Source organism: Epinephelus fuscoguttatus, linkage group LG13, assembly GCF_011397635.1.
Source record: "Epinephelus fuscoguttatus linkage group LG13, E.fuscoguttatus.final_Chr_v1".
NCBI lineage: Eukaryota > Metazoa > Chordata > Actinopteri > Perciformes > Serranidae > Epinephelus > Epinephelus fuscoguttatus.
Window position 1 is genome coordinate 32,752,022 of NC_064764.1, and position 26,734 is coordinate 32,778,755.

At 42.5% G+C, this 26,734-nt stretch overlaps 4 protein-coding genes across 7 annotated transcripts; 1 reads left to right on the forward strand and 3 right to left on the reverse strand.

Annotated features, from left to right (window-relative positions):
- Positions 1-964, reverse strand: LOC125899502 (olfactory receptor 2F1-like). Its single transcript, XM_049593894.1, has one exon. It carries the CDS (start codon positions 946-948, stop codon positions 1-3), a length of 948 nt encoding a protein of 315 aa, XP_049449851.1. The 5' UTR covers positions 949-964.
- A 4,479-nt stretch (positions 965-5,443) lies between these two features.
- On the reverse strand, positions 5,444-6,391 carry LOC125899503 (olfactory receptor 2F1-like). Its single transcript, XM_049593895.1, has one exon. It carries the CDS (start codon positions 6,389-6,391, stop codon positions 5,444-5,446), a length of 948 nt encoding a protein of 315 aa, XP_049449852.1.
- A 3,005-nt stretch (positions 6,392-9,396) lies between these two features.
- LOC125899628 (uncharacterized protein KIAA2012 homolog) lies at positions 9,397-24,312 on the forward strand. 4 transcript variants are annotated; one of them, XM_049594072.1, is made up of 24 exons: positions 9,409-9,433; positions 10,103-10,880; positions 11,127-11,258; positions 11,904-12,050; positions 12,637-12,808; positions 13,446-13,597; positions 13,724-13,934; positions 14,239-14,324; positions 14,676-14,877; positions 16,362-16,508; positions 17,131-17,289; positions 17,752-17,874; positions 17,955-18,029; positions 18,484-18,563; positions 18,839-18,914; positions 18,989-19,202; positions 20,543-20,647; positions 20,729-20,918; positions 21,137-21,293; positions 21,408-21,793; positions 22,010-22,221; positions 22,335-22,507; positions 23,009-23,228; positions 23,974-24,312. In XM_049594072.1, the coding sequence occupies exons 2-24, from the start codon at positions 10,770-10,772 to the stop codon at positions 24,146-24,148; spliced, it is 3,705 nt and encodes a 1,234-aa protein (XP_049450029.1). In that variant the 5' UTR covers positions 9,409-9,433; positions 10,103-10,769; the 3' UTR covers positions 24,149-24,312. The 4 variants fall into 4 exon arrangements, with proteins under 4 accessions (XP_049450032.1, XP_049450029.1, XP_049450031.1 ...); XM_049594074.1 differs by having other exon boundaries at positions 9,413-9,433; positions 10,765-10,880; XM_049594073.1 differs by having other exon boundaries at positions 9,419-9,433; positions 10,610-10,880.
- A 1,206-nt stretch (positions 24,313-25,518) lies between these two features.
- LOC125899826 (olfactory receptor 5AC2-like) lies at positions 25,519-26,531 on the reverse strand. Its single transcript, XM_049594396.1, is given in 2 exon segments — positions 25,519-25,904; positions 25,906-26,531. Coding segments are annotated over 2 exon segments (927 nt in total). The 3' UTR covers positions 25,519-25,603.
- Between the last annotated feature and the right edge of the window lie 203 nt (positions 26,532-26,734).

Sequence of the window (26,734 nt, forward strand, 5' to 3'; positions counted from 1 at the left end):
TTAAAATACTCTCCATGAAAAGGTAGAGCCCAACAAATGTTTACAAGCATGTCTGATTTGCGACAGTTTAAGGCCATACATGAGTGGATTTTGCAGAGGCTGAACAACCATTATATAGATATGAAAGAAAACACACAGCGGATATGGAACAGAGCGCACATCGAATCTCTGAGTGATCAAACTGTAAAAGCAGCCAAGGACAACACTGGTGATTGAAACAAAATGCGGAGTGCAGGTTTCCAGGGCTTTCATCCTGGTCTCTTTGGAACCTTTTAAACAAACAGACAGGATTTTTACATAAGTGTATGAAATATAACAGACAGGAGTAGCAACAGAGAAAATGAGGCCAAACACCAGGTCATGAATGAGTGACAATGTTCTGTTTGGTGAACAAGAGAGTTCAACTACAAGGTGGTGTACACAGAAAACTTTGTTGATAATAGTCCCACAGCGCTTTAAACGAGCAGTGAATGACAATAAAACTCCAACCTCTATAAAAGTAGCCACCCAAATAACAAGAATGACCTTTTGTACTGTTCTTTTAGTTATTATGACGTTGTAATGTAAAGGCTTACAAATACATACATATCTGTCATATGCCATCATTGTCAAAGTTCCAAATTCAATACCTATATACGAGTGAATGTTGAATATTTGAAGGAAGCAGTAAATGACTGAAATTTCATGAGTCTCTGACAAGAAATGTACCATCAAGCAGGGCAAAATAGACGTGCAGCCCCAGATTTCATTTACAAACAAACAGCACAGGAATAGATACATGGGCTCATGCAGGTTTTTGTCCAGATAAATAATGACAATAAGAAAAGCGTTGGCAAAAATAACTGACATGTAAAATAGCAATGCAACTGTGAAATAGAGGTACTTTAAGCGTCCCATGTTACCATACATAGCCAGCACAAATGACATAATCTCTGTTGAGTTCTCCATCTGCTCAGGAAAAAGACACAAGCAGCTTAAACAACAGATGAATTCAAGGTGATAGATTATAGAAAAGTATGGTTATTTTACCTGAAGACATTATATTATTAGTATATGTTATAATTTATCAAAGCACGTCCAGGAAACCTGTATAAACATCAATTTTAAAAGAAGATGATTAAATGCATGTTTGTGGGAGCCAGTTCCAAAGAGCTGTGTGATTTTGTGAACTGTGGGATTGTGATTTTTGATATACCATGTCTCCATATTGTCATATCACAGATCAAATTCAATAAATTGTCTAAGAGATGATCAACAGAAAACCTCCCCTCCTTACTGGGACAAACAGAGAGCTGCTCGACCTTTCATGCAGACAAACAAACATGACAAGCAGAATATTAAACCAATCAACACTGAGCTATGCTCTCTTGGAGAACGTGTATGCATGCGCAATGCATGTATGAGTGTAGCAAACACGGGTGCGCACAGACATTTTGAGGGGCTGTTGCTGTAAGCTGAAACAAGGGCAAACTAAAAGTTATTAGCCCTATTAACACAAAGATTATGTGATAGAGCTGCTACAAAATACCTTCTTTAGACCGCCTTTGCTTTTTAATACAAAACCAAACAATAGTGGCATGATGCTGCTCCAGTGTTTGATTTTAGATAGCATGCTGGCATCCTGGAAGCAAAAGAGGCGTGATGGGTGTGACGATTAATACAATGTTGGCCTCTGGTTTGACATTTGCATCAATAGCACTTTTTAATAATAACAATAGTAGTATTTGGTATAGTTTTCCATCTCTATCATTTGGCGGGTGATGTCGTCCTCTGCTCAGAGAAGCTGCTTGTTTTCCCAATTTGGGGACAATTCTGGCTGCTGTTCTTCTTCTATGAGTTAGCTGCTAACTGATTCTAGCTGCTGTATAAATCTCCTGGGAGTTGGTCCCACACATAACACGTTGTCAAAACGTCCTACTCGTCCCACACAGATGTCAACTAAATATCAGACAGAAAATATAGCTTGGGGCAAAACAGTTGTGCACAGCCTTATTTGGTTTGATACATTCCCCATTTGTCTTAAAATTCAAATAAAGTCATTGAAATATAGAAATGTTTTAAAAAAAAAAGGTAGCACAACATAAATAGCCATATGTTAACCCACATACGCTAAATTCACAAAGTGTGTGGACCACCAAACATTACACCCAAATGTAATTATTGAACATCTGAATCCAAGTCAATGGGCAGTACTCTGTTACTGTGACAGCCTCCGCTCTGTTGGTTTCAGGTGTTTCAACAGATTTTGTAACCTGGCTGCAGGAATTTTCTTCCATTTGGTTACAAGAGCATCACCAAGGTTGGACAATGATGTTGGGTGGTAAGGTCTGCCTTGCAATTGCCGAAACAGGTGGTGGATGGTTTAGGTCAGGGCTCTGCCTAGGCCATTCAAGTTCTGTTTTGTAAGTGCTTTGCCCTCTAATGGGCTTCACTATTGGTTTATCCTTTCGAGGCACCACCTCAGCACCCTGAAAAAGATCTGTTTTTCTCACTGCCCAGTCAGGAGGTAGTGGGGGACCAGCACCCTCCCCCTATCCCCTCACCCTGTGGCTTGACTCCCTTTTGCATTCAGCCACCTTAAAAGGGATCTTCTGCTAGTTTTTGTTACCCTCTGTGTCATTTTTTCCCCCTCTATTCCACTTTTCCTAAGAATGTGACCGACAACAAACTGTGCCTACTGTGCCCTGTCCTGAGGCCTAGACAAGCATTTCACTGCTGGGAAGCCTAGCCAGCACACCATGTGTCCTAAAATGGCGCCCATTTTTGCCTTTGCTCAGTGTGAGTGGCATCGCTGACTGCGATGCCTCCGGCAGTGGCCTATGCAGCCTACTCCACCATCAAAGGCAGGGGTGTCTTCCTCTGACTGGCCCAAGCACTTGCCATCATCAGTGGTTGGACAATGTGTATTGCTCAGTTTAGTCAGCGATCTCTCTGGCTGGGCTATTCCTCCCTGAAGGGTGGAGAGAAACGCCCCCCGCCTCAACATGCCCTTCTCCACTGAGTTGACGCTCGGAGCGGCCATCAAAGCCATGACTGACTGCCTGGAGGAGGCCAAGAAGGCGTCAGTGCAGCTGGCCCCTCACCTCTGCCTTCAAGTACCGCAGCAACAGCTACAGCAGCAGGGTGGTTGCCGCCGTCATCCAGGGAAGAGACCCATTGAGAGACCGGCCACCAGTGTGAGTTGCCTGGAGTCCACCTGGCCACCTCCTCCACCTCCCCATCGCATTTATTGTTTTTATTGTGTAAAGCACTTTGTGTTGCTTTCTGTAGTATGAAAAGTGCTATATAAGTGAAGTTTGATTGATTGAGGAAACCGCCCAGATGTCAACCATGCACTGCTCCAGTTAGCATGACTAGCTTTGCTAGCCATGCTTACCGCTGCCATGTCATGGGTACCCTTATACGGGATAGTGTTTCTGCGCTACATGACCAACTGAACGCTACAGCAGCAGGGAAGGCTGCAGAACCAGCTTGGCCACAGTCCATCACTAACTCTGTAGTTTCTGTAGAAGAGCACCAGGGGATTGAGGCGCACCAGGCCTGCACTACCAGGGATACTTTTATTCCCTGGTGGCTGGCGGTCCGGTGCCCCTCCTCAGAGCTGCCGCCAGCTTGTTTCCCTCACCCCCGTGACCATGCATGAGGTCTGTGGTAACAAGGTCGAGGGTCTAGATAATCCGACCACCACTACAGCTTCAACGAAGGATGACAACCATGACACTATGACAGCAAAGCTTTTTTCTGTAAAAAAAAAAAAAAAAAGCCTCGCAGGTGAGTTTTTCCTTCATCTGTTAGTGTACCTAGAAGGCCTGGGGAAGATATAGTGGTCTTGCCTGTCCCAGGCAGGGGTTTTTATCCACCATCCTCTGCGTCTTCTTCTCGGTTGGATGAAACTAGAGATGCAGCTGAGTCCACACCTGCAGAGAAAGCGGCTTTGGAAGAAAACATACTCTCTCTCCCCCAACATGGTGCCATAGCGGTAGTTCCCCTCTCAGAAGTGCAGCCTGGCTTCTTCTCCCCGTACTTCCTGGTGCCCAAGAAATCGGGGGGTATGAGGCTGATCTGGATCTTCGCATCTTGAATGCACTGGGTGACCTCCGTAGATTTGACTGACGAATCTTTCCATGTCCCCATTTTTCCACGCCAGAGGAAATACCTGTCCTTCGTTGTAGGCGGGCAGTGAGGAGTACTGCGCCTCCCATTTGGATACTCCCTGCTCCTTACATGTTCACCAAGTTTATGGAAATGGGACTGGCGCCACTCAGGGAAAGAGGCGTGAGAATTCTGACCTATATAGACGACTGGCTGATCCTCACCATGTCCAGGCAGGAGGCAGAGACCCACACAGTGCTGGTCATCTAACATATCATGCAGCTGGGCTTCGCCATCAACCACACAGACAGTTATTCGATAGGGGTCGTGCAGTATCTACCTTGGGGGTGTTTGTGGTGGCCATTACAGCAGGCCACGATGGCCCAGGTTGCCTCACAGCCAGAGGTCACCTCTTGGTGAAAGGCTTCTTACAGGGGGCCTGCATGGCCCATGAGCTAAATCTGGCCCGTGATAGGGTGCAGGTTGACCTGCTGACCATTTTCTAATTCACTCATTCATTCAGAAGGTTTTTGTACTTTGAATGTAAAGAAGGTGCCAGAGAGCAGAAAAACCCATTATAGCTGCCAGGGGATTATTCCTAGGACCCCTCGACAAAGGTACAGGCTAAGACCCGAAGATCTTCATTTCCTTGAAACCCTCTGTGTACACCTGACCTGCTCGGGGCTGCCATGATGCAATTTGCCTTTTAATAACTTGTCCCTGGCCTCCTGTCATTTTGCAAAAGTGGCTCCCAGGCAAAACAAGTTAAGTATCCCTGCTTTAGGGAATAGCATAGACATTGGTCTTTTAAGAAAGCATTCATCATTTAATTGTGGTTGTTATATATTCTTTATCCAGCTAGTTCTTATGAATGTGAATTCAGGGCATTGCTGAAATTTAAAAAGTGAATAAAAACAGCACTGATAAAAATCAAGGACTGAGACAATTGCTGCTTTTTTTTATTCACTTTTTTTGTTACTATTGCACTTTGAGTACTCTTCTTTTGTACACAAATGTCCTAAATAAACTGACATTTTTTGCATTGATCTCAGTCTGTGAACCTTTTGTGTGGCTGTCCAGCCCAGTTGCATTGGTGTGCGGGTATCTCCTCTGCCTTCCTTTCTCTTTATGTGGATACACAGCAGCCTGTTTCATCATTACATAAAACACATTATTATTGCATTTGGACCATTGTAAAAACAAAACGTTTTTCTTGCTCTGAGTGATATTAATATACATCTTACAGGCCGCCAACCCCAGAAGACTCAAGTTTTATATTTAAAATGATGACATTTTTATGGTCACAGTCTAAACTATACTGTATTAGTTTCATTAATAATGAAGTTTAAAATTAAAATACTCTCCATGAAAAGGTAGAGCCCAACAAATGTTTACAAGCATGTCTGATTTGCGACAGTTTAAGGCCATACATGAGTGGATTTTGCAGAGGCTGAATGACCATTACATAGATATGAAAGAAAACACACAGCGGATATGGAACAGAGTGCACATCGAATCTCTGAGTGATCAAATTGTAAAAGCATCCAAGGACAACACTGGTGATTGAAACAAAATGCGGAGTGCAGGTTTCCAGGGCTTTCATCCTGGTCTCTTTGGAACCTTTTAAACAAACAGACAGGATTTTTACATAAGTGTATGAAATATAACAGACAGGAGTAACAACAGAGAAAGTGAGGCCAAACACCATATCATGAATGAGTGACAGTGTTCTGTTTGGTGAACAAGAGAGTTCAACTACAAGGTGGTGTACACAGAAAACTTTGTTGATAATAGTCCCACAGCGCTTTAAACGAACAGTGAATGACAGTAACACTCCAACCTCTATAAAAGTAGCCACCCAAATAACAAGAATGACCTTTTGTACTGTTCTTTTAGTTATTATGACGTTGTAATGTAAAGGCTTACAAATACATACATATCTGTCATATGCCATCATTGTCAAAGTTCCAAATTCAATACCCATATACGAGTGAATGTTGAATATTTGAAGGAAGCAGTAAATGACTGAAATTTCATGAGTCTCTGACAAGAAATGTACCATCAAGCAGGGCAAAATAGACGTGCAGCCCCAGATTTCATTTACAAACAAACAGCACAGGAATAGAAACATGGGCTCATGCAGGTTTTTGTCCAGATAAATAATGACAATAAGAAAAGCGTTGGCAAAAATAACTGACATGTAAAATAGCAATGCAACTGTGAAATAGAGGTACTTTAAGCGTCCCATGTTACCATACATAGCCAGCACAAATGACATAATCTCTGTTGAGTTCTCCATCTGCTCAGGAAAAACACACAAGTAGCTTAAACAACAGATGAATTCAAGGTTACAGATTATAGAAAAGTATGGTTATTTTATCTGAAGACATTATATTATTAGTATATGTTATAATTTATCAAAGCACGTCCAAAAAACATGTAGGTATAAACATCAATTATACCATATATTTTTTTATATATAGATATATATGTACCATGTCTCCATATCATCATATCACAGATCAAATTAAACAAACAGTTTTAGTGATGATCAACAGAAAACCTCCACCCCCCCTACTGACATTAACAAACAGTAACAGTTTGACCTTTTATACTGACGTTCTGGCAGTCAAACAAACATGACAAGCAGAATGTTAAACCAATCAACACTGAGCTATTCTTTTTTGTGGAATGCAGCGTGTATGCGTGCGTAATGCATGTATGGGTGTAGCAAGCACATGGGCGTGTACCAACGCATTCTCACTCCGACATCATCATATGTTGACGTTTGGGCATGAACTTTCCATGTCAACATATGACGTGCATGAGTGAGGGTAGAATGGAGTGTGAGATGGATCGGCGGTTTAGCACAACGTAGAGAACAACGCAGTGATGCAGGCACTTAGCGAGACCGTCGTGGTGAAGAGTGAGCTGAGCCGCATGGCAAAGCTTTCAATTAAGTGGTTAATCTTCATCTCAACTAGGCTTGTGCAGATTTCTGGTTTAACCGGTTAGGTCTGGTTTAAGAGCTCCACCCGGTTTAATTCACGTCAACCGGATAAACCGGAGGAAAAAAAACAACGACAAGCTTTTCACATCAGCGGCGTGTCAAGGGACTATATTCAACTTATCTTGCATTGTAACATGCATTATGACAACTTAATAAGGTTTATGTTTGTTTATAAATGAAGTGGAGGAGCCTACAAGTGTTTTGTTTAGTTTGTCTCAGAGGCTTCAGAGGGACTCAGCAGCTCCACTCCGCTCAGCTGTCTGCTGCTGCGAGAGATCAAATTTCATTGGGGGTGGGGAAAAGTGCGAGGGAGTCAGCAGTCATTCAGTTTGTTGTTCCTAGTAACCTGTTTCCACTGAAGAAGTTACTGGTACTATTTGGGGGGCTGGAACTACTACAGGAACGTCCTCTCGCTCGGCCCTGTCAACCGCCAGCGGAGTCGGAGTAAGGTTTCTTGGTGTCCTTCTGTTTCTTCTTCTTCTTCTTCTTCTTCTTCTTCTTGTGTAACCTTGTGTGTATTGGCGGTTAATACAGCATTACCGCCACCTAGTGGATTGGAAGCGCATTACACCTATAATGGGCTTTTATTGGGAAAAATAGCTCAAATGTGACCCCCAGTGGTAAAATTAGGTATATAATTCGATATATTGGTTCGGTTAGATATTTGACTTTAAATCAAACCAGTTAGAAAATTTTCAAACTGGCACAAGCCTAGTCCCAACCCTCACCTATGGTCATGAAACTGCCCAAATTAGTTTCCTCCGTGGGGTGGCTGGGCTCAGCCTTAGAAATAGGGTAAGGAGGTAAGGCGCTTGGACACCTGGAGGGAGCTCGGAGTAGAGCTGATGCTCCTTCATGGGGCATCTGGGCATCTAATCTGGGCGCCTCCTGTTAGAGGTGTTCGGGCACGTCCAACTGGTAACATGCTGGCCGGATTACATATCATCTTGTCTGGCCTGGGAAGGCCTCAGGGTCCCCCAGGAGGAGCTGGAAAGCGTTACTGGGGAGAGGAGCGTCTGGAATACTTTGCTCAGCATGCTGCCCCCATAACCTGACTTTGGAAAAGCAGTTGAAAAAGGATGAATGGATGGATGAATTAATCAACTGGATTGTTTTAACTATAGGATGCATTGATTCGATTGATTTATTTTCATGTGAAATGTAAAAACACACAAGGTTTCTCTGCTGCTTCGCATTGCCTCTGGTACTATGAGGTATTCATTTTATCATTTTTAAACTGATTGTAGTTGTGCTTTACACTGTTCTATATCATTTTTACCTGTTGGAGGGCTGCAGATCTGCACATAGAGAGAAAAAAACAGACCAGCTGCATAAAAGTAACATTCAGTATGCCAAGCTACAGTCGACTTGACTAGGCCATTTAATTGGACCACTGTCCCTGTCCTAGTATACAAGCACGGGAGAGCAATCAATTCACTGACCTAAATATGTCCGACTCCGCTACAATGGGTGGCAGTATGCACTCTTTCAGCTTGTTAGTATGGGACCTTCTTCCGGGTGACCTATTGTGTCTCAGACCAAACAATCAACAAACAAGTTAGCTACAGTTAGCTAGTGGCAAACTGGTACCATGGTGGACTACCCGAACCTTACAGCCATGTACATTTTGTTCGTCCAAAAATGCACGGCTCTGGATGTAGATTTCGGCATGTTGTTACTGGCTTCTTCTTCGGTTACGCATTAAATGCTACTTGACTTCCGGGTCAAGGCCCACGTTGGACAGTGTGGAGCAAGTACAGAGTGACTAGGCCAGTTTGGGTCTGATTGAGCTTGCCAGTGCAGGTTTCCGTGGTCAGAATAGCAGCTTCAGTTGATTACAATGAATGTGCTCTGCTGTGGGCATGCTGCAGCAGGTGTGTTGCACAACATCTGTGTCCTTTGTTCTTCATTGCTAGTTATATAAAAATTCACCCCCTGTACAGTTGTCATGAATGTTGAAATTAGCTGTAAAGACAAAAACTGTTTTTTGTACCAGGCTGTAGGCATGTTTATTACTGCCAGCCTCAAGTGACCATTAGACGAACTGTTCGTACACGCTGTGCCAGCGAACGAGTAGCAATAAACTAGAAGTTATCGCACCGTTAACAATGCCCTGCATAACCTGGGCTGGAGGCAACATATAAAAGCCTTATTTTCCTTTCTGTGTGTGTGTGTGTGTGTGTGTGTGTGTTTTCCAATGTCACTGCAGCCAAGGCAACAGAAACACAAAGTACCGACTCTGGACAACCTAGCAACAGGGATTGAACACACACACACACACACACACACACACACACACACAGAGGGCAGTCTTTTTGAGGGAGACAGCAGGTACGTCCAACGTTTTGTCTTTGAATGCTTGTTTCTGCTATAAAACATCAAACAAATCCAGAAGTTTTGACAAGCAGCTGATAAACTGACCGACACGAAATCTAAACCTTGACTCAGTAATTGACTTTTTTATTAAGGCAGTTATTTTCTGGAATATTTTCAAGGCTCTAATCCTAAATCTCCTCACTGTTTGTTACTTGTAATGTTGGTGATTGAGGAATTTAAGTTTATTCACTCTGTCTGAATCGAGACTAGCTAAACTGAAAACTTGATTTGTGACTTTCACTGGAAGTTTGTCCCCTCAGCTTCATGTTCTAGCTGCGATACAGTACAGTATAGTTTCATGTCCCGGCTGCTGTGATTTATATCCAGTTACTACAATACTGTTCCTAGTACAGCACAGTACAGTACAGTAGAGTATAGTGTAGTAGACTCGGTATAGAGCTAGGTCTACTACTTGCAGCTACTGAGATATTTAACACAGCGTGACCTGGGTAATGTGCTGGCTTTGGTTGATGCCACAGCTTCCCTTCTGTCGTTTTGCAATCAGAAAATAACCTGCAGGCTGCAGTTGCAGGACAATCATCATATTTATTCATACAAGCATTTAAAGTTTAAATAAATGTCAATTTCTTCATTTTTCATCCAAAAACCAAACACAACTTTCAGCACGTCAAACAATCTTCTGCGCCACAGTGGTCAAAAACTGTTTGTCCTTCCGGGGTCACACACCAGCCTGACTGCTGTCACACAGATTAGACCTGCTGCTGCTGGTCACCAGCCTGCGGTTATACCTGCAGTGGAGGGTTTGTACTGGCCAGAATCGCCACCACAGCCACCGAATGAAGGTCTATTCCAGAGATGCTGCCTGCTCTCCTCCCAAGGAAGCAGTCAGAGGGACTGTGGGGGGACTAGCAGCTAATTCTTCCCTCATCTGTCATCTGATAAACAGAAAGAGAGAGCGAGGCAAGGAGGAGATCAGTGGATGAGCTGCATGCAACTCAACAATGAAATAAGATTACATAAATCAACGTATGGGAAACACTGATTTACTGTATGGAGCACACGCATATGCCCCTGGTCATCTAATGGGACGGGCTTAGGACATAGAGGTGACAGCTGTAGAAGGACAGTGTATTTTCATATGCTTACGATTTTTTTTTGTTGCCTTTCCAGATTTTCGCCCACCCCAGCTTTAAAAGCTGTGAGTTCACCTGTGTATCAAAACCAGGGAAACAAATCTAAAATGTAACAAGTTTTATATTACCAAATCAAGTCAGTATCATTCAGATGTAACACAATCATTGTTATCTTGCCTACCTCGGAACAAGACATCATGAAGGATTTGTCTCTGTCCCTGCTGAGTCGAGGGTGTGGTCGATTCATTTCATCTAACAGAAACACAGGAAGACAAGATGGACGGCTGGATGTCTGCTTCACACCGCAGGTACTCATACACCACAAAGGCTGTTGTGGTACAAATCCCAACATACTGGTATTAAAATACATTTACATGTTATATTGGTCAGACTGCCTGTTTGTTGCTGGTTTACTGTCTTTGTTATGGAATGTATCTGCGTTAAATTTTCTCACAATAATGTCAACAAACTAATTAACCAATGAATCTGTTTTTCAATCATTATTCAAACATTCCATGCCTCATAATCAATATTATCCATCAATCGATCAATAGGATTACTACATCTGGAAGTCCAAGGACTCTCTCCTGCGACTTTCTAACAGTGGACATCTGTTTGTGGAGGCAGAATCAGCCCTTCCAAAGACTTACAGCACTCGTAGAGGGCCACTTCTACTGTACTCACAGGTATCTGTGTGTGTCTGTGCAGGAAACTACACTCACTGTCATAATGTAACAACTTTGGTAAGGCACAGTTAAAGGGACAGTTCACCTCAAAATCAAAAATACATATGTTTTCTCTTACCTGCTGTTTATCAGTTTAGATTGTTTTGGAGTGAGTTATATTGGTAGATATCGACCGTAGAGATGTCTGCCTTCTCTCCAATACAATGGAACTAAGTGGCACTCGGCTTGTGGTGCTCACAGCGCCCCAAAAAATACATTTGATAAACTCAGCAGCAATGTCTCTTTCCAGAAATCATGAACTGGTTACTCAAGATAATCCACAGACCTTGTTGTGAGCAGTTTCATGTAGGAACTATTCTTTCTACCGAACTACACCCACCAGCTGCTCACAACAAGATCTATGGATTGTTGTTTTCAGCGCTACAAGCCAAGTGCCATCTAGTTCCACTATATTTGAGAGAAGACAGACATGTCTACGGCTGATATCTCCAACACTTGGCACCTTTCACCAAAACAATCTAGATTTTATAAATAGCACTGTAGGTAAGTAGAAAATGATGTATTATTGATCTGGGGGTGAACTGTACCTTCAATAAGACAAAAACAAAGAGTTCTGTTTTCAGGTTGACATTCTTGTGTCACCAGGACCTGGTTACTGTAGAAGCCAGAGGTAACTCAGAGACCAGAGACAGGAAGAAGCGTGTTGCTGGGAGCTATACTCGACAAGTGAAACAGCACCTGAGCACCCTCAAGGAGCTAACAGCCTCCATTATGGGCTACAGCAACACTCAGGTATGGACCAGAATAACCTCTGTAGGCATACTAGTGTGTTTGTATGTATGCATGTTGTGTGTGTATGATGTTCATGTAGACCTTGTCCTACATTAAAAGATTTGTCTGCATGTATTAAGACGATTGCTGCTGATAATAATGGCTCAGGCTGAGAATCCTTCCACACCAGCAGTGTGCTAACCAAACCTTTAATTGGATGATTGTGTTGCTTTATGTCTTAAGGATTTAAAAATTGATATTTGTCGAATAACTTGTTAACTTTATGAGGCTATAAAATGTCAGGGCTGTGTATTTGTCAGCTTTGGCTGGACTTCTTCTGCCTTTTTGTGGCCATCAATCAATTCCCTCCATCCATCCATCTTCATCCCCTTTATCCAGGACCGGATAAGCAGCTCTTTCCAGCTCCTCCTTTGGGATGCTGAGGCTTTCCCAGACCAGATGAGATATACAATCCCCCCAGCATGTTCTGGGTCTACCCCGGGGCCTCCTACCTGTTAGACCCAGAACATACCAGAGGGATTTTCAGGGGGTATGGGGTATGGGGATTAATCGATTCATGGAAGTCTAACGTTTGTCTTCCCTCTAGCTCAACTCCTCCAAACTCGGTCCACTCTTCCTTCCTCCTGTTCATCTCCCTCCTGCTCCAGACCCTCGTCGTCCCAGTCCTCTGCCCCTTCAGACCACACAAGAGCAGCCCAGTCCTGAGCTGCTTGTACAGTTGAACCCCCAGTTGCTTCCTGCGGAGAGAAACTCTGAAGGTGAGGGTGCTTTCACACCTGCCCTGTTTGGTTCCGTTCAAACTAACTCAAGTTCGTTTGCCCCCTAAGTGCCATTCGTTTGGGCAGGTGTGAACACAGCAGTTGCACTCAGGTGTGCACCAAAACAACCTGACCGAGACCTTCTTGAAGAGGTGGTCTCAGTCCGGTTACAAATGAACTCTGGTGCGGTTCGTTTGTGGTGAGGAGGTGTTCTGACCTGGATCTGAACCAACTGCAGTCACATGACACATTGTTTGGGTTAAACATGAGCATGTTACAGTTCTGGAGGATTATTAATGTGCACCTCCTCCTGTACTGCCTTAATATGCACATTCAGCACATCCAATGCATCAAAACATTGTTTTCTAGTTGGAGCCGCGCCTCGTTTCCAAACTGTATGCTTTGACTAAAATGAACAATGACAGCAATATAGTCCACGATGAGCAGCGCTAAAATCAACCTGCGTAGTTGTCCCTCCACTGTGACATTAGAAAGTGTCACATTTATCTTGCAAGTCCTGCTTTGCTTCTCATTGAAGTAAAACAAACCAAGAGGAAGAATGCGACCACGTCAGGTCTCCCAAATCCAGTGAAAGCCACCCAGTATGATTAGATCCTAACATTAATCTCCTCTGCAGATAAAGAGGAGGAGCAGGGCAGCAGGAAGAGGGTCAGGCTGGATCTGTTCCTCCAGATACCCTGCGCCCTTAGGACTCCAACTCCAAAGATGGATCCCCAGCCCTGGGTACACTATGTAGCAATGACCCCTGAAGAACCAGAAGTACCTCAGGTGCATGCTAATGATGAAAGTCACATCTAGAGACATATATTAATGCTTCTTTCCCTTTGGAAATGTATGTGAATCGTTTTGATTTTGTTTAATTTATTGGCTGATTGTCTTTCTTACCACCTTCAGGCTTACGTAGATATGAATCTGCAGCAAACTGAAAATTCACAGCATTCTGAAACAAGTCACCAAAATTCAGGAGGGGAGGTCATTTCACCAAACATGAACCAGGTCTGTGAGGTGGCAGATGATCAAGGCTGTACCATTCAAGATAGTGGAATGATCAGCGACGAAGGCAAAGTTGGAAGATCGATAAGTGGGATCGGACATGAGAAGATAGGTGTGATTATGATCTGTCATAATACCAGAAATTGATGTCCCGAGTTAAAGCTGTAATGTCTAATGAATGTAAGTCAGCAAGATTGCCTGAAATGCAAATTATCTTCATGTACTCGCCTTCCTCTCCGGTATATCAATTAGATACTCAGCCTAATTGCCAGAAGAGAATTGGGTTGAAAAACTGCATTTTCCTGACTGTTCTCTCGTCAGACCTTGTGGAGCAAACACCACACCTTTATCTCATACAAGTCCTCTACGGTATATGTTGATAACCATAATGCTCTGATGGCCTCCCCCACATGCAGGCTTCCTTCCTCCTCTTCCTCCAGAGGGACATTCAGTCTGTAATGGACCCTGCTGGGAGAAGACAGACAGGGTAAAGATAGACAGGGTAAGACTGTCAGGAGTAACAGTGGTGCAATGATGAACATATGTTCCAATTTTACTGTTCACCACAATAGAATATAACCACTGACAGCAGCTCGGTGCTCGTCTTGATCATTGTTTGTCTCTTCGTAGTTGTTTTGTGTCTTTATGTAACTGTTTGTGTCTCTTTGCGACTCTTGGCTCTTCTTGTTAGTCATTTTGTGTCTCTTTGTAGTGGCTTAATTTCCATTGAGAAATTATCAAAATCCTATCAAATAGAGGCTCCAGTCCAGGGGGCTCCTGTCCCCTTAGGCCCTTGGGCCTCTGCCCTATAGGCCCATTCAGTAATCCATCCCTGTTCTGTTGATTGTTTCAGCCGAGATTGGCGAGCCCCAGCAGTGATGAATACCATGCACCGCGCCTACCTCCCATAGCAGAGAGTCGTACTGTCGTCCCTGGCCAGACGATCCAGGGTCAGACCCAGGAAGATGCCCAACCAGAAAAAGTTGGGTTCCAACCCCAGGAAAGTCTGAGTAGAGTCCATCTGAAGCCTCTGTTTCTTCCTCTGCTGTTTCCTGGTAAGGACGGTAACAAAGACACTCACAGAGTAACACAGACTGACTCTGTGACTACTGTCACAGTGGTGTGACACCCTATCCAGAGTGTATCCCGCCTCTCACCCCAGTAGGCTCCAGCCTGCCTGTCACCCTGAACAGCAGAGGCGGTTATAGATAATACATAGATGGATGCTTGTTTCAGAGGTGGTACTGATGCAGCTTAGAATGAGAGGGAAATGTCAGAATGCTAAATTAAGAAACGGGGTGACTTAGTCTGTTATTGGCATAATGTTTTAGTTTTAATGTGTGGTTTAATGTTTTGTTGTGAAATGTAATTTCAAATATTCCCATCTAACATAATTATTAAATGGCATTTCGATCAAGTGTCAGGTCAGATATGTCCTCCATATTACCTTTTTTACTCTTGATCCTAAATGGGTCATAAGCAAACCAGAAGTGGGATCAAGTTATTGTTTTCCAAGTCACAAGTATATTTCAAGTCTTTGCACTCAAGTCCCAAGTTTTAAACTTTGAGTTTCAAGTCCTAAACAAGTCCTAATATGCTGCTCACCAAATGTAAAGACATTTTAACAACAGAATAAAAATATGTTAAATTGAAAAATCATGAATGTTTTTTAAATATATTTATTTATTTGTTAAAAAAAAGTTTGTTGGGAGTTGTTGCATCTCCATCTGTAATTTTCCACCCGCATGTTTCGCATACTGCAATTTGTTTCATGTTGACCACTACATAGCTTTTGTGGAGGAAACATCTTTGGTGTAATTTTTTTCAGCTAGTGCTCAGTAAAGTAAAGTTAGTTCTCTGTGGTTCTCTCCCCAGATTGATTGGATGCTGTCAGATTGTTTCAGACAAAGTGGATCAGAATTAAACGTCAACTTGCTGGGAATAAACAGCATTAACGTTATTTGATTAAGGGAAATAAATTAATTTTTGGCACTTTTTTAATGACATAATTTTTAGTCTTTGGGCCTGGAGAAACTACCAAGTATTTTCAAGTCCAAGTGAAGTCACAAGTCACTGGTGTTAAAGTCCAAGTCGAGTTGCAAATCTTTTTTGCTTTTGTCAAGTTAAGTCTAAAATCATCAAATTTATTACTCAATTCTGTCTCAAGTCCAAGTCGTGTGACTGGAGTCCACAGCTCTGCAGCAAACCTACATTAGCATTATCAGTAATGCTGGCTTGTTCAGGTAGCTATGCAGCAGTTACACCTGCAGTTAGTGGGTGAAATATTTAGTGACAACTAATCTTTCCATGTGTGTGGTGGGACCTAACCCATTTTAATTTAGTAATGTGTGAATTTCTACTTTGTGGACACTTGGCGAACTTTGCAGTTTTAAAGACGCGATTGCTTGCCATTATGAACACAGAGCCTGTGAAACATTGAAATTTTCTGATATTACTTAAATCTAAAATGATAACTGAAACGACTTACCTATGTACAGATGCTGGGTTACTCTCTGACTCTTCTCCCTCTGTCTTTCAGAAAAGATAGGTGAGAAGCAAAAAGGAGGAGGAGGAGAAAAAACAGAGATTCACTACTTCAAAAAAGAGACAGTAGGACGAGGTGAAGCAGGAGGAGGAAGGCTACCCTCTGAGAAAGGCTCTGTGATTCTGCTGGAGCCAGGAGAAGGTACATCACACACACTTTACAGGCCTGTGTTTATTGTAGATTTAAATGATAAATTCAGCCTGATGGATGATTCTACAGATCCTAGAGTTCACGGACCGGTTGCACAAAACACCTTACATTTTCTCCTAAAGTAATTTCTCCTTAGCTGAGGGACTTACACAGTTGCACAGAATCCCTTAAAAGGTTTACTTTGTTAAGGAAAAACATGAACTCATTTACGTCTGAACTGGTGATGTGTGCAAGTGTAATTCTGCCCAGAAAACTCCTAAATGTTGAAGCTATCATCTCAACAGAAACACCACATTATTACTTGTTCTTTTTTCTCAACTCCAAGTTCAAAAGCACCATGCCCTATCAATACTAGATAATTTACAGTATACAAGACGGCACTTGCCATGTGCAGTCAAGAATTGTCCCAGTTTTTAGTGTTAGTTCTTTTTCCAGTCAAGTTTTTTTGGATACTCATTTTTTTTATAACTATTTGTACCTCTTTGTGTGTCCGCATGTTGTTTGTTTTGTAGCTCATGTGTGACTTGGCTGCTAAATATTTTCTGCACATTTTCAGTATGTTCTTTGTGTCCATCACACTGCTGACATTCTTACACTGTGTCCTCTCCTTCAGAGCCTCCTCCTCCCGTAGGAGTGTTGGGTTGTGTTGCAGGACGGAAAGGCCCGGGCAAGCAGAGCTCTTTGGCCTTCTTACAGAACCTCCAGGATCCCAGTGAGTCCGGTGAAGCTAACAGAGGCGTAGTTAGGGGCATTCTTCCTCTGGAGCTGAGAGGTAAGGGGAGCTACTTTGTAATGATTCAGCTTTCAAAGGAACTCCACAGTCTCCTCTGTATGTGTTTCTGTTCTATTGTGAATCGTTGAACTGTCATATGAGGACACAATCAGCCACATGCAAGAACCACTCCCACCAACAAATCTGAGTGATTTAAAGTAATAATCTCATAGATTTTCATTTGAATAAATATCTGATAAGGGGGAACTCCAGTATTTTTCAACTTGGACCTTGTTTCCCCCCCATATTTTTGTGCCTAAGTGACTCGTGGAATCAACATTTTTTGAAATTGGTCCAGTATTGCGAGAGAGGGCTGCAGCGACAGCGGTACTAGAATAGCAATAGGAAAAGAATTAAATAGAAATTCATTAATTCAGTGTGTGAAAAATTATGTTGTTACACTTTGATTTACCTGTCAAGGTGTCCGTGTCTCTGTTCCTAAAAGTTGTTGTGTGTTGTCAGATTTGCAGAACGGCAGACCTGTTGGCAGCCTCATCTTAGGTCCTGATGGGGAGATCATTCAACTGTCATTGTACGACAACAGCCAGGACCCATCTCAGGGTGACGACGACACACAGGAGCAAGGTACACTCAGTGGGCCTTCAGGTGGAAACCTTCATGTTCAGGGAATCTCAAATCTATAAGTCACTCTTTCTGTCTCGCAGCTCTCCAGGTTTTGTCTGCAGAAGGAGAGGAGTTGCCCTGGGTCATTGTGCTGCAGCCTGAACACGCACATACAGGTCTGCACGCACAAATGTACATTCTTGTGGTCATTTGTAGAGTTGGTGGGGCAGGTGCAGTATGCATTGTTGCTCTTCAGGGGTGTACTTCTTTATGTGTTAAAGCCAATTTGACAAGTTCTCAATGTTTTTTTAGTAGACATAGGTTCTTTATATTTGTTGTACCTGTAGTTGTTTGCTCAGTATTACCTTCCCTTTACCTTTCCCTTTGTATTTTGTTAGGTAGGTCTCGGAACATTTTTTAGACAGAAGACATGTCACAGTACCATTCTCATTGTTGTGATGCAGTCAAGACACCTGTGATTTATCAGCTTGGTCTGCTTGTGTTTTTGTCCAACTGTTCGCCTCACTGTTTCCTTCTGTCTTGAGTTATTTTTGCTGTCATAAATTCATCATGTCAAAATTCTCTACCCAGACTGTTTGTTCCCTGCTCTAACAACTGCCTGCTCATTAGGTATGTGTGCAGAAGGAGAGATGCAGCTGAACACAGACATTCCTGTGGATGGCATCCAGCACCATCAGTCTATGCACAAGGTGAATTAGGGTTTTCTGACTGACATTTAGATTGATAAAAAACACTACAGGTAAGAGGAAAAATACGTTTTTTGATGTGGGGGATGAATTGTCTCTTTAACATGGCTCTAGTATTCTAAGTTTTGCTATCATGCTGACTGATCACAGTGTCTGCAGTTATACTCCTAAACAAAACACAAGAATCCAAGATTTGATTTATTATTTAGACACTGAGCATCTACACAGCACTGTGTACACAATATAGCATCTATTTGACTTTGACTTTTTCAATTCAGTTTTCCAACCAGCTCCTAGATCTTCACACATCGACAGAAACGAATGCAAGCTCAGCCAGCAGCCACACAGACGCAGGTAAAACTCTAAACTTTAAATAAATGATTTAAATTTCAGGTAATTCTATCCAAACTTTATGTTTGCTGTTTCAGCCGCTGAGACCAAGAAAAAAACAAAGGGTGCAGATGCAGTGGGAGAAAATTGGAGAAAGAATGCTAAAAACAAGGTTAGGTTGCCTCCACTGAGGGAGCGGGTAGGGAAGGAGGAGCCAAGAGGAGGCAACACTGAGGCAGAGGAGGAAGATGAAGAGGAAGAGCCAGACAGTACAGGACAGAAAGGTCGTTTGTCTGGATCACATCAGCCAAGGTTGGTGTAATTCATATTAAATTTGATGTCTTTTTGTCAATCAAAACAGCTGCATTTGATATTCAGAGCATTAATATAGCAGCAAACTGCTATTTGCCATATAAAGAAACAGTGGAGTATCCTGAGCAGATAATGAAGTCGCGCTCCCTCTGTGTGTGTCCTAACCCAAGCTTCTCTGTTCTTTGTTGTGTCTGACGGTCTGGCTGCACACACATGTGAGTGCATGTAATTCTCTGTGGGTGTATACCACTGGCTAGCTAAATACTGACACTCTGCACTGCAGTCATACAGCAGTTACTGCTGATAACGCAGCCCCAACCCACAGCATCGTCACAGAAGCATAGCGCCCACTCTCCAGTGTTGCCAATTAAGTAATTAGCACTGGCTTCAAAAGTTGCTAAAAGTCACCAGATGGTGGCGTCATGCATGCATTTTCATATTGGTGACATCATCACGCATTCATTTGGGATAACGGAAGCATTTTACAAATTTGCTGAATTATATTCAATAGAAATCTGAAAAGTTGTTAAATCTATCGAGAAAGCAGCCACCCTCCAGTTTGCAAGATTTTGTTTCCAAGGATGGCAAAGTCATGACTTGCTTTACTCTCCTTCCGGTTAATTTGGGTTTGGGAGATTGGATAGGGTTATGTTAAGAATTTCAGGGCGAGCCAATCAGAGGGAGGGTAAGTTAGAGGAGGGCGGGTCATGCCTTTACCATCCTAGGAAAAAGTAACTCATGGTAACCCCTAGGGTTGCCCCCTAATAGTCAACCAAATCTTAGTCAACCATAAAGGTCATTAGTCGGCAAGATTATACTGATCGCTTGGTCACTGCAAAAAAAAACAAACCATAAAATAAACATGAAACTCTATTAGGAGCTGCCCTTTGTCAAAATAAACCAAACCTGTATGACTGGACCGTGTGGGAATTTAATATTGAAAGGACAGACACAGGAAGTGTCCACGCTCAGCGGTCAGACAGGAGTCAGGTTAATTTCCAGGGCTGGTACCTGCGGTTATTCCACAGGCTAGTTAATAACATGTCGGGCAGGAAATCCAAAGTGTGCTCCATCAGCACCGTTGCAGTTGTCAGCACTGATCACACTGCTAGCACCATTAGCTTCTTGCCACCGCCTCAGTCAGCGCCACGTTAAGAGCTGTGTCCAGGCAGTCCCGCCCCAGACTAGATAGATACATATGCTTTGAATGTCATGTACAGCTTCTGTCAAGCTGCAGACATATGTATGAGATTTCCCAGAAAACCTGCAAAGTTTTCAAGATATTCGTCAGTAGCAGACGACTGAGAGAAGCTGCAGTTTAAAGATGATGTATCGTGCAGCCAGCAGAGCATCGGCCTGAATGAAGCAACAATAGATGAAACTGTGGACCAAAGGAGGAAGAATACTAAGAGGAAGGATGCTGAGGAAGCTGCAACAACCGCAGGGTGAACGAGATGAGATTAAAGACACTTTAATTTCTTTAACACACTGAGTTGCACACTTACACACACATTTTCTTTATTTAGGAACAGAGACGTGAAAACAGTTAAAAGTCCCTCATCAGATGGACAGAAGACATCAGTGACGAAGAGGGAAGGAAGAGGGCAGAGGCAAAAGACGGGAAGTGATGCTCAGTCAGTCAGACACCAGAAACAAGAGGAGAGGACCAACAGAGAAGCAGCAGAGACTCAGGACCGTTCTGCTCTCCCTCCTGTGGTGAATATTAATCGACTGATTGATTTACTGATGACATTTGCACAGCTGTAGCTGCTGCTTTGAATCAGTTTGAGTAAACTAACATGTTTACAAAGTACGTAAAAGATTGTTAAATGTGTTAAATGCACGCCAAGAAAATAGGAACACCTGTATCTACTCTAAAGCAAAGCATTACATCAGATTAGACTCAGGTTTACAATTACTTTTCTGTCTTTCAGAAAAAGAAGATGACAGACAGGGAAGGAAAAAGAGGAGACCTGAGGATGAAAGAGGAGAGAGAAGAGCACGAAGAAGTAGTGAGGGAGAAGGAAAAGTCTGCTGGGAGGAGGAGGAGGAGGAAGAGAGGAGGGCTGGAACGTAAAGAGTTAGATAATGGTAAGATATTACAAACAATCCAAAATAAGGTAAAGGGCACATTATGAGAGGATTTGTTTGAGATTGTCTCCCAACAACTCATTTTAATGTATGTCATGTCTTTTCTTGTCACAGAGAACCATAAAGACCCTCTGGAAAAGGAGGAGGCGGAGATCAAACAGGAAATGGAAGAGGAGTCTCACCTAAAATCTACCAAAAGGCCCTCGGCATCACAAAGACACAATGACAAAACAAAGACATATTCAGAGGAGGACATGGACCCTGAACGTCTTTCCACCAATGCTGACAAACACGGCAGCATCCGATCAATGAGCTCGCTCAGATCCGCTGCTGCTTCATTCAACCAGAGGAGCTCGAGGAGGTCTGCTGCCTCCTCTTCCTGTGACGGGGCAGCGCTGGCCAGTGCCCTGGGTCTCACTTCATCACATGGCCGCCTGTCGTCATGTTCAACTGTTATGGTGCTGGAGGAACAGCTGATGCTGAACCCAGTAAAGCCAGAGGTTCGTAAAAAGGACACCAGCTCACCAGAATAAATGTTACTTAGGTACCAGATACACCAGGCCAGCACTGAGTGACTGTGAAACAACTTCTACCCTCAGGTCACAAGGATGCTGAATGAGGACACTGACAGGATTAGATTTCAGTTGAGTTGTATTTTGTATGATTTCATGTGGCAAATAAAATTATTTGATTGTTTATGTGTTTGTGTGTTTTAGTCCACCAGGCCCAGAAAGAGTCACGAGGAGGAGCAGGCGGAGGCTGCTGCTCTGCGTCTGGCCCAGCGAGCTGAGAGACGGAGGCAGGAGGTGGAGAGGAAGAGGAGAGAGCGGGAGGAAGAGGAGAGGCAGCAACAGGAGAGGGAGCAGACAGAAGAGAGGATGAAGGGCGAGCTGGAGGAGGAGAGGAGGAAGAGAGCCGAGGAGCTCAGGTCCTACTTTTTTAAAAATTCACAACGTAAAGGACAGGGTCACAGTTTTTTCGAGTCAGGTGTCCAAATGAAAATTGAAACAACACTGAATTAATATTCTTCTCTGTCTCCAGACTGAAGAAGCTGGCGGAGGAGGAGGAGAGGAGGAAGCGCGAGGAAGAGAAGGAGGAGCAAGCGAGACGGGAACAGGCACAAAGAGAAAGAGAGAGGAGGAGGCAGGAGGAGAGGAGGCGGCAGATGGAGCGACTCCAGAAGATGAGGGAGGAGGAGGAACAGAGGAGGAAAGGTGAGAGTCAGAGGAGTGAAGAAGGAGTGAGAGCGAGGAGGAAAAGACAGTTGTTCAGTATAAATAAACAAATAAGACATGATGAAATACATAACTACCCATGTGACCAGTCTCCCCTCATTCTGAGGCTATAGTTAACAGTAACATCAGCACACTCCATCATATTATCGAATACAGTTTAATCTGCAAATTGCTTGGACCGTGCGCTGACAACATACAGACATTGGTAGTGATCTGACTCCCCTACGAAAAACAGTAAAGGTTACAGCCCGTCATGAAGAATGATATGAAGGGTTGCCACTTTGTCACCCTGTCAATCTCCTTATCCCGCCATTCGTGAGTGAGTTCGACCCCCGTTTCTTTGGCCTTTGGCTCCTTCAGCAGTAAATCTACCTTCATTATCATTTTTAAACTGCTGAGGTGTGCGGGGCTCATTGAAGGGCTAAAAAAGTTAACTGGCAGTAATTTAATGTCCTGGAAATTATGTTCTGTCCCCTCCAGCTGAACTAGAGCGTCTGCGCCTGGAAGAGGAGAGGAGGCAGGAGGAGGAGAACAAGAAGCTGCAGGAGATGGATGAGGACGAGAGGATAGAGTACCTCTGCAGGAAGAAGCAGGAGGAGGAGAACAGGAGGAGGGAAGAGGAGGAGCGTAAGAGGAGAGAAGAGGAGGCTGCCTTGCAGGCTGCAGAGGAGGCCAGGCTGCAGGCTGAGCTACTCGCTAGGTACATATACTCTATAGGCCGTATTTAAACGATCTACAGTATAGCTCATGGTCTAAAGTGCTTTTGGAGTGTGTTCAACTCCACTCCACTCCACAATTGAACAGGCAACAACACATCCTCACTTCGACCATGTCACATATCAATGTTTGGTCATTCCATGTTGTCCACATATGACATGTTGGTTGTTGACATTCTAGGACGCCGTGTCAAGTTCTGCCTTTTACATGCATTCTCTTCTTTCAAAATACACTTCTGTTTTCACAGGAAATGTACCGTTTCCATACAGTCTCTTTCAAAATAAACGCACTGCATCGCTAAAACAACACGTTTTTTTACACATATGGTTGGGTTTAGGAAAAAAGAACAATCGCTTTCTGCTGCCTCAAAATAGCGATACACCTACAATGCACCTGACCTCACCTCATTTTAAACGCCCATGGAAACACAGATGAGCGCAAATACATTTGCTACTTACACTGCATCAGTCTGAAATTAGTAATGACAGGTGTGCCACGCTGTGTGCCGCTTTGCACCATTTTCCTGTCTACTTAAACTGGGGCTATTATAAACCCATAGCATCAGAAGTATTAAACCTTTTATTCTCTTGCAATGCATGTATGTTGTCGAGCAGTATTTTTTGAATTCCCTTTGATTTACATATCTGAAAGGAGGAAGGCTCCACCAAGTTAATTTGTCCAGCTCTGTCTCTCTTTGTGTCTCTCTCTCTCATACTGTCCTCATACAGACAGATGGCGCTGTTGCAGCAGCAGTTGGCTTTTAAGAGGGGTCTTAAGTTGGAGGCTGGAGGTCTGGAGAAAACTCAGGGCATCTCCAGACCCTGGATCTACTCTTATTTCACTTTGTTACAGCTGCTGGGTCTAAATCCAACCAAAGGTGAGACCATGACCTCTGACCTTTAACCTACAACTGAGACCATGATGGACAAATGAAAACTTTTTTTTTTGGACAGAATAGTTCAGTACAGAAGCCTTGAGAGTTAAGGTGAAAAAAGAGGGCAAAACCTAAGTTTATCTCCTACGTATAAAAAAAGAACATTCTCTGATGTCCAAACCACCTGCTTACTTTTTCCCTTTGTTTATATAAAAGACAAAAGTTTTAAATCATGTTGTCCTTGTATTATTCACTGTAGGTTTATAGCATTTGTTTTTGTCCTGATATTGTTTTGGTTTTCCACATTCAACATAAAAAGAGAGCCATTATTCATTTTTCAAGGCCAGTATCCCCCGCAAAGATTGAAAAACTGCATCCATTAGTAAAATGCACTCACATTTATGTCTGCCCTGCTTCTTATTTCATCTATAAAACATAGGTATGTATTAAACAACAGTGTAAAGAGGGTCTCCAGTGTTTTCAGGCCAAGGACCCCTCAGCTGAAAAAACGATGGAGCAGCCCCCCCATATAAAACTGAGTTACATAAACTGGGTCTGCATTAACATGTAGGGCACCCTAACGTGCCAAGTGTAGACCTACCTTTATATGGTGCATACAATACTGTATTGACATATTCATATATTTGTACATCATGGATTCATTTGACGAGGATTCATGTGTAACAGTTAGCCCATCATCATTAGTGTGTACTGTTAACTAATGTTTGTTTGTTTGTTTTTTTGCCAGAAATATGTTGGATTCGTGTTAATGTTTAATTTTCATTCAAGTTTGGAAAAAAGACACAAAAAACCCCTAACTAATTAAATTAATTTGGCAATAATTTTGGCCCCAACTGGCAGGTAGTGGTCCAAAAGCCCGGATGTTGGTCCATTTTGAATGGACTGCAAGTGATTTGCAAATGTGTCAAGCTTTAATTTGAAGTACAGTGAATTTAAGGCACAGTGCTTTTACTTTGGGGTGCAGTTTTTCTGCTGTAGATTGAGTGAATAACTGACAGTTACTCAACAGAGACAGCAAACTAGCCAGACTAGACAACAACATGGCCAAATGCAAGTATGACGCTGAATATATTAAACTGTGTGGACCTTGAAGTAATGACTAAGGAGAAATCTGGACCCTGTGGCTGGACCAGTTGGGAACCACCCATAGTGTAAAGGATACATTAAATATTAATAATTTTCTAAAAATTAAAAGGTACAACGACATAAATATCTATACAAAGTGCACTGGGATAAAGCTGAACCTTCAAGTCATTAAAGTTTCTCTGTGTTTAGCTTAAATTTCCATTTAATACCTGCACCTGAGAAGGATTTCGTGACATCACAATTCATTTTTAAAGGCAATGTTGGTCCAATATGCAGCTTACAGAAGTGAAAACAAGGAAGATCAAATTAAATTGAATTAAAACAGCAAGATAAGAACATAAAATATACCCTCACTGAATGTTAAAGTCACAGTGTTTTTACTGTTTTAATTTAAAAACCACATTGAAAGCATGCCTAATCTTTGACAGCTTCAGACCGTATATCATTGGATTTAGAAGAGGCTGAACGATCAGTCCGTACATCGATAAAATAACACGCAGCTCATGTGGAACAAACGTCATGTCAAATCTTTGACTGATCAGGTTGTAAAAACAGGCAAAGACAAAGCTCATGAGTGAAAAGAAATGTGGCGAGCACGTATCAAAGGCTTTCATTTTGGTCTGTTTGGATGCCTTTAAACACACAGCAAAGATCCTAACGTACGTGTATGAAATATAACGGAAATGCAACAGTAAAAAGAAGGCCAAAAACAACATCATGTAGATATGACATCGTTCTGTCCGGTGAACAAGACAGTTCAACAACGAGATGGTTATCACAAGATATTTTGTGGATAAGAGTCCCACAAAACTTTAGACGAATAGTGAAAGACAACAAAACTCCAACCTCTAAAAAAGAAATCATCCAAATAACAATGATGCCAATTTGTACTTTTCTAATTGTCATCAGGACGTTGTAATTTAAAGGCTTGCAAATACATACATATCTGTCATATGCCATTATTGTCAGCGTTCCAAATTCAATAGCTACATATGAATGAATGTTAAATATTTGAATAAAGCAGTAAAAGGCAGAAATTTCATGAGTGTCCGACAAGATATTTACCATCAAGCAGGGCAGCAAAGACGTGCTGCCCCAGATTTCATTTACAAACAAACAGCACAGGAATAGATACATGGGCTCATGCAGGTTTCTGTCCACGTAAATAACAACAGTAAGACAAGTGTTAGCAAAAATAACGGATATGTATAACAGCATTGCTAGGATGAAATAGAGGTGCTTAAACTTTCCTATGTTAGTGTACATAGTCAACACAAAGGACACAATCTCTGTTGAGTTTGTCATGACTTCAGTAATAAGACAAAAATGTTTTTTCTTTGACTGCAAATTTAGAAAAATGCATTTAAATCAATGCGAATGTAAAGATTACTGGGGGAAAAACCCAGTTATATTAAAGGACATTTTTGGAAGAGGTTGTTCAAGCCTAAAACATCCCATAAAAACCTGTATTTAAAAGAATTAACGATATAAAACCTCAAAAAGCTACA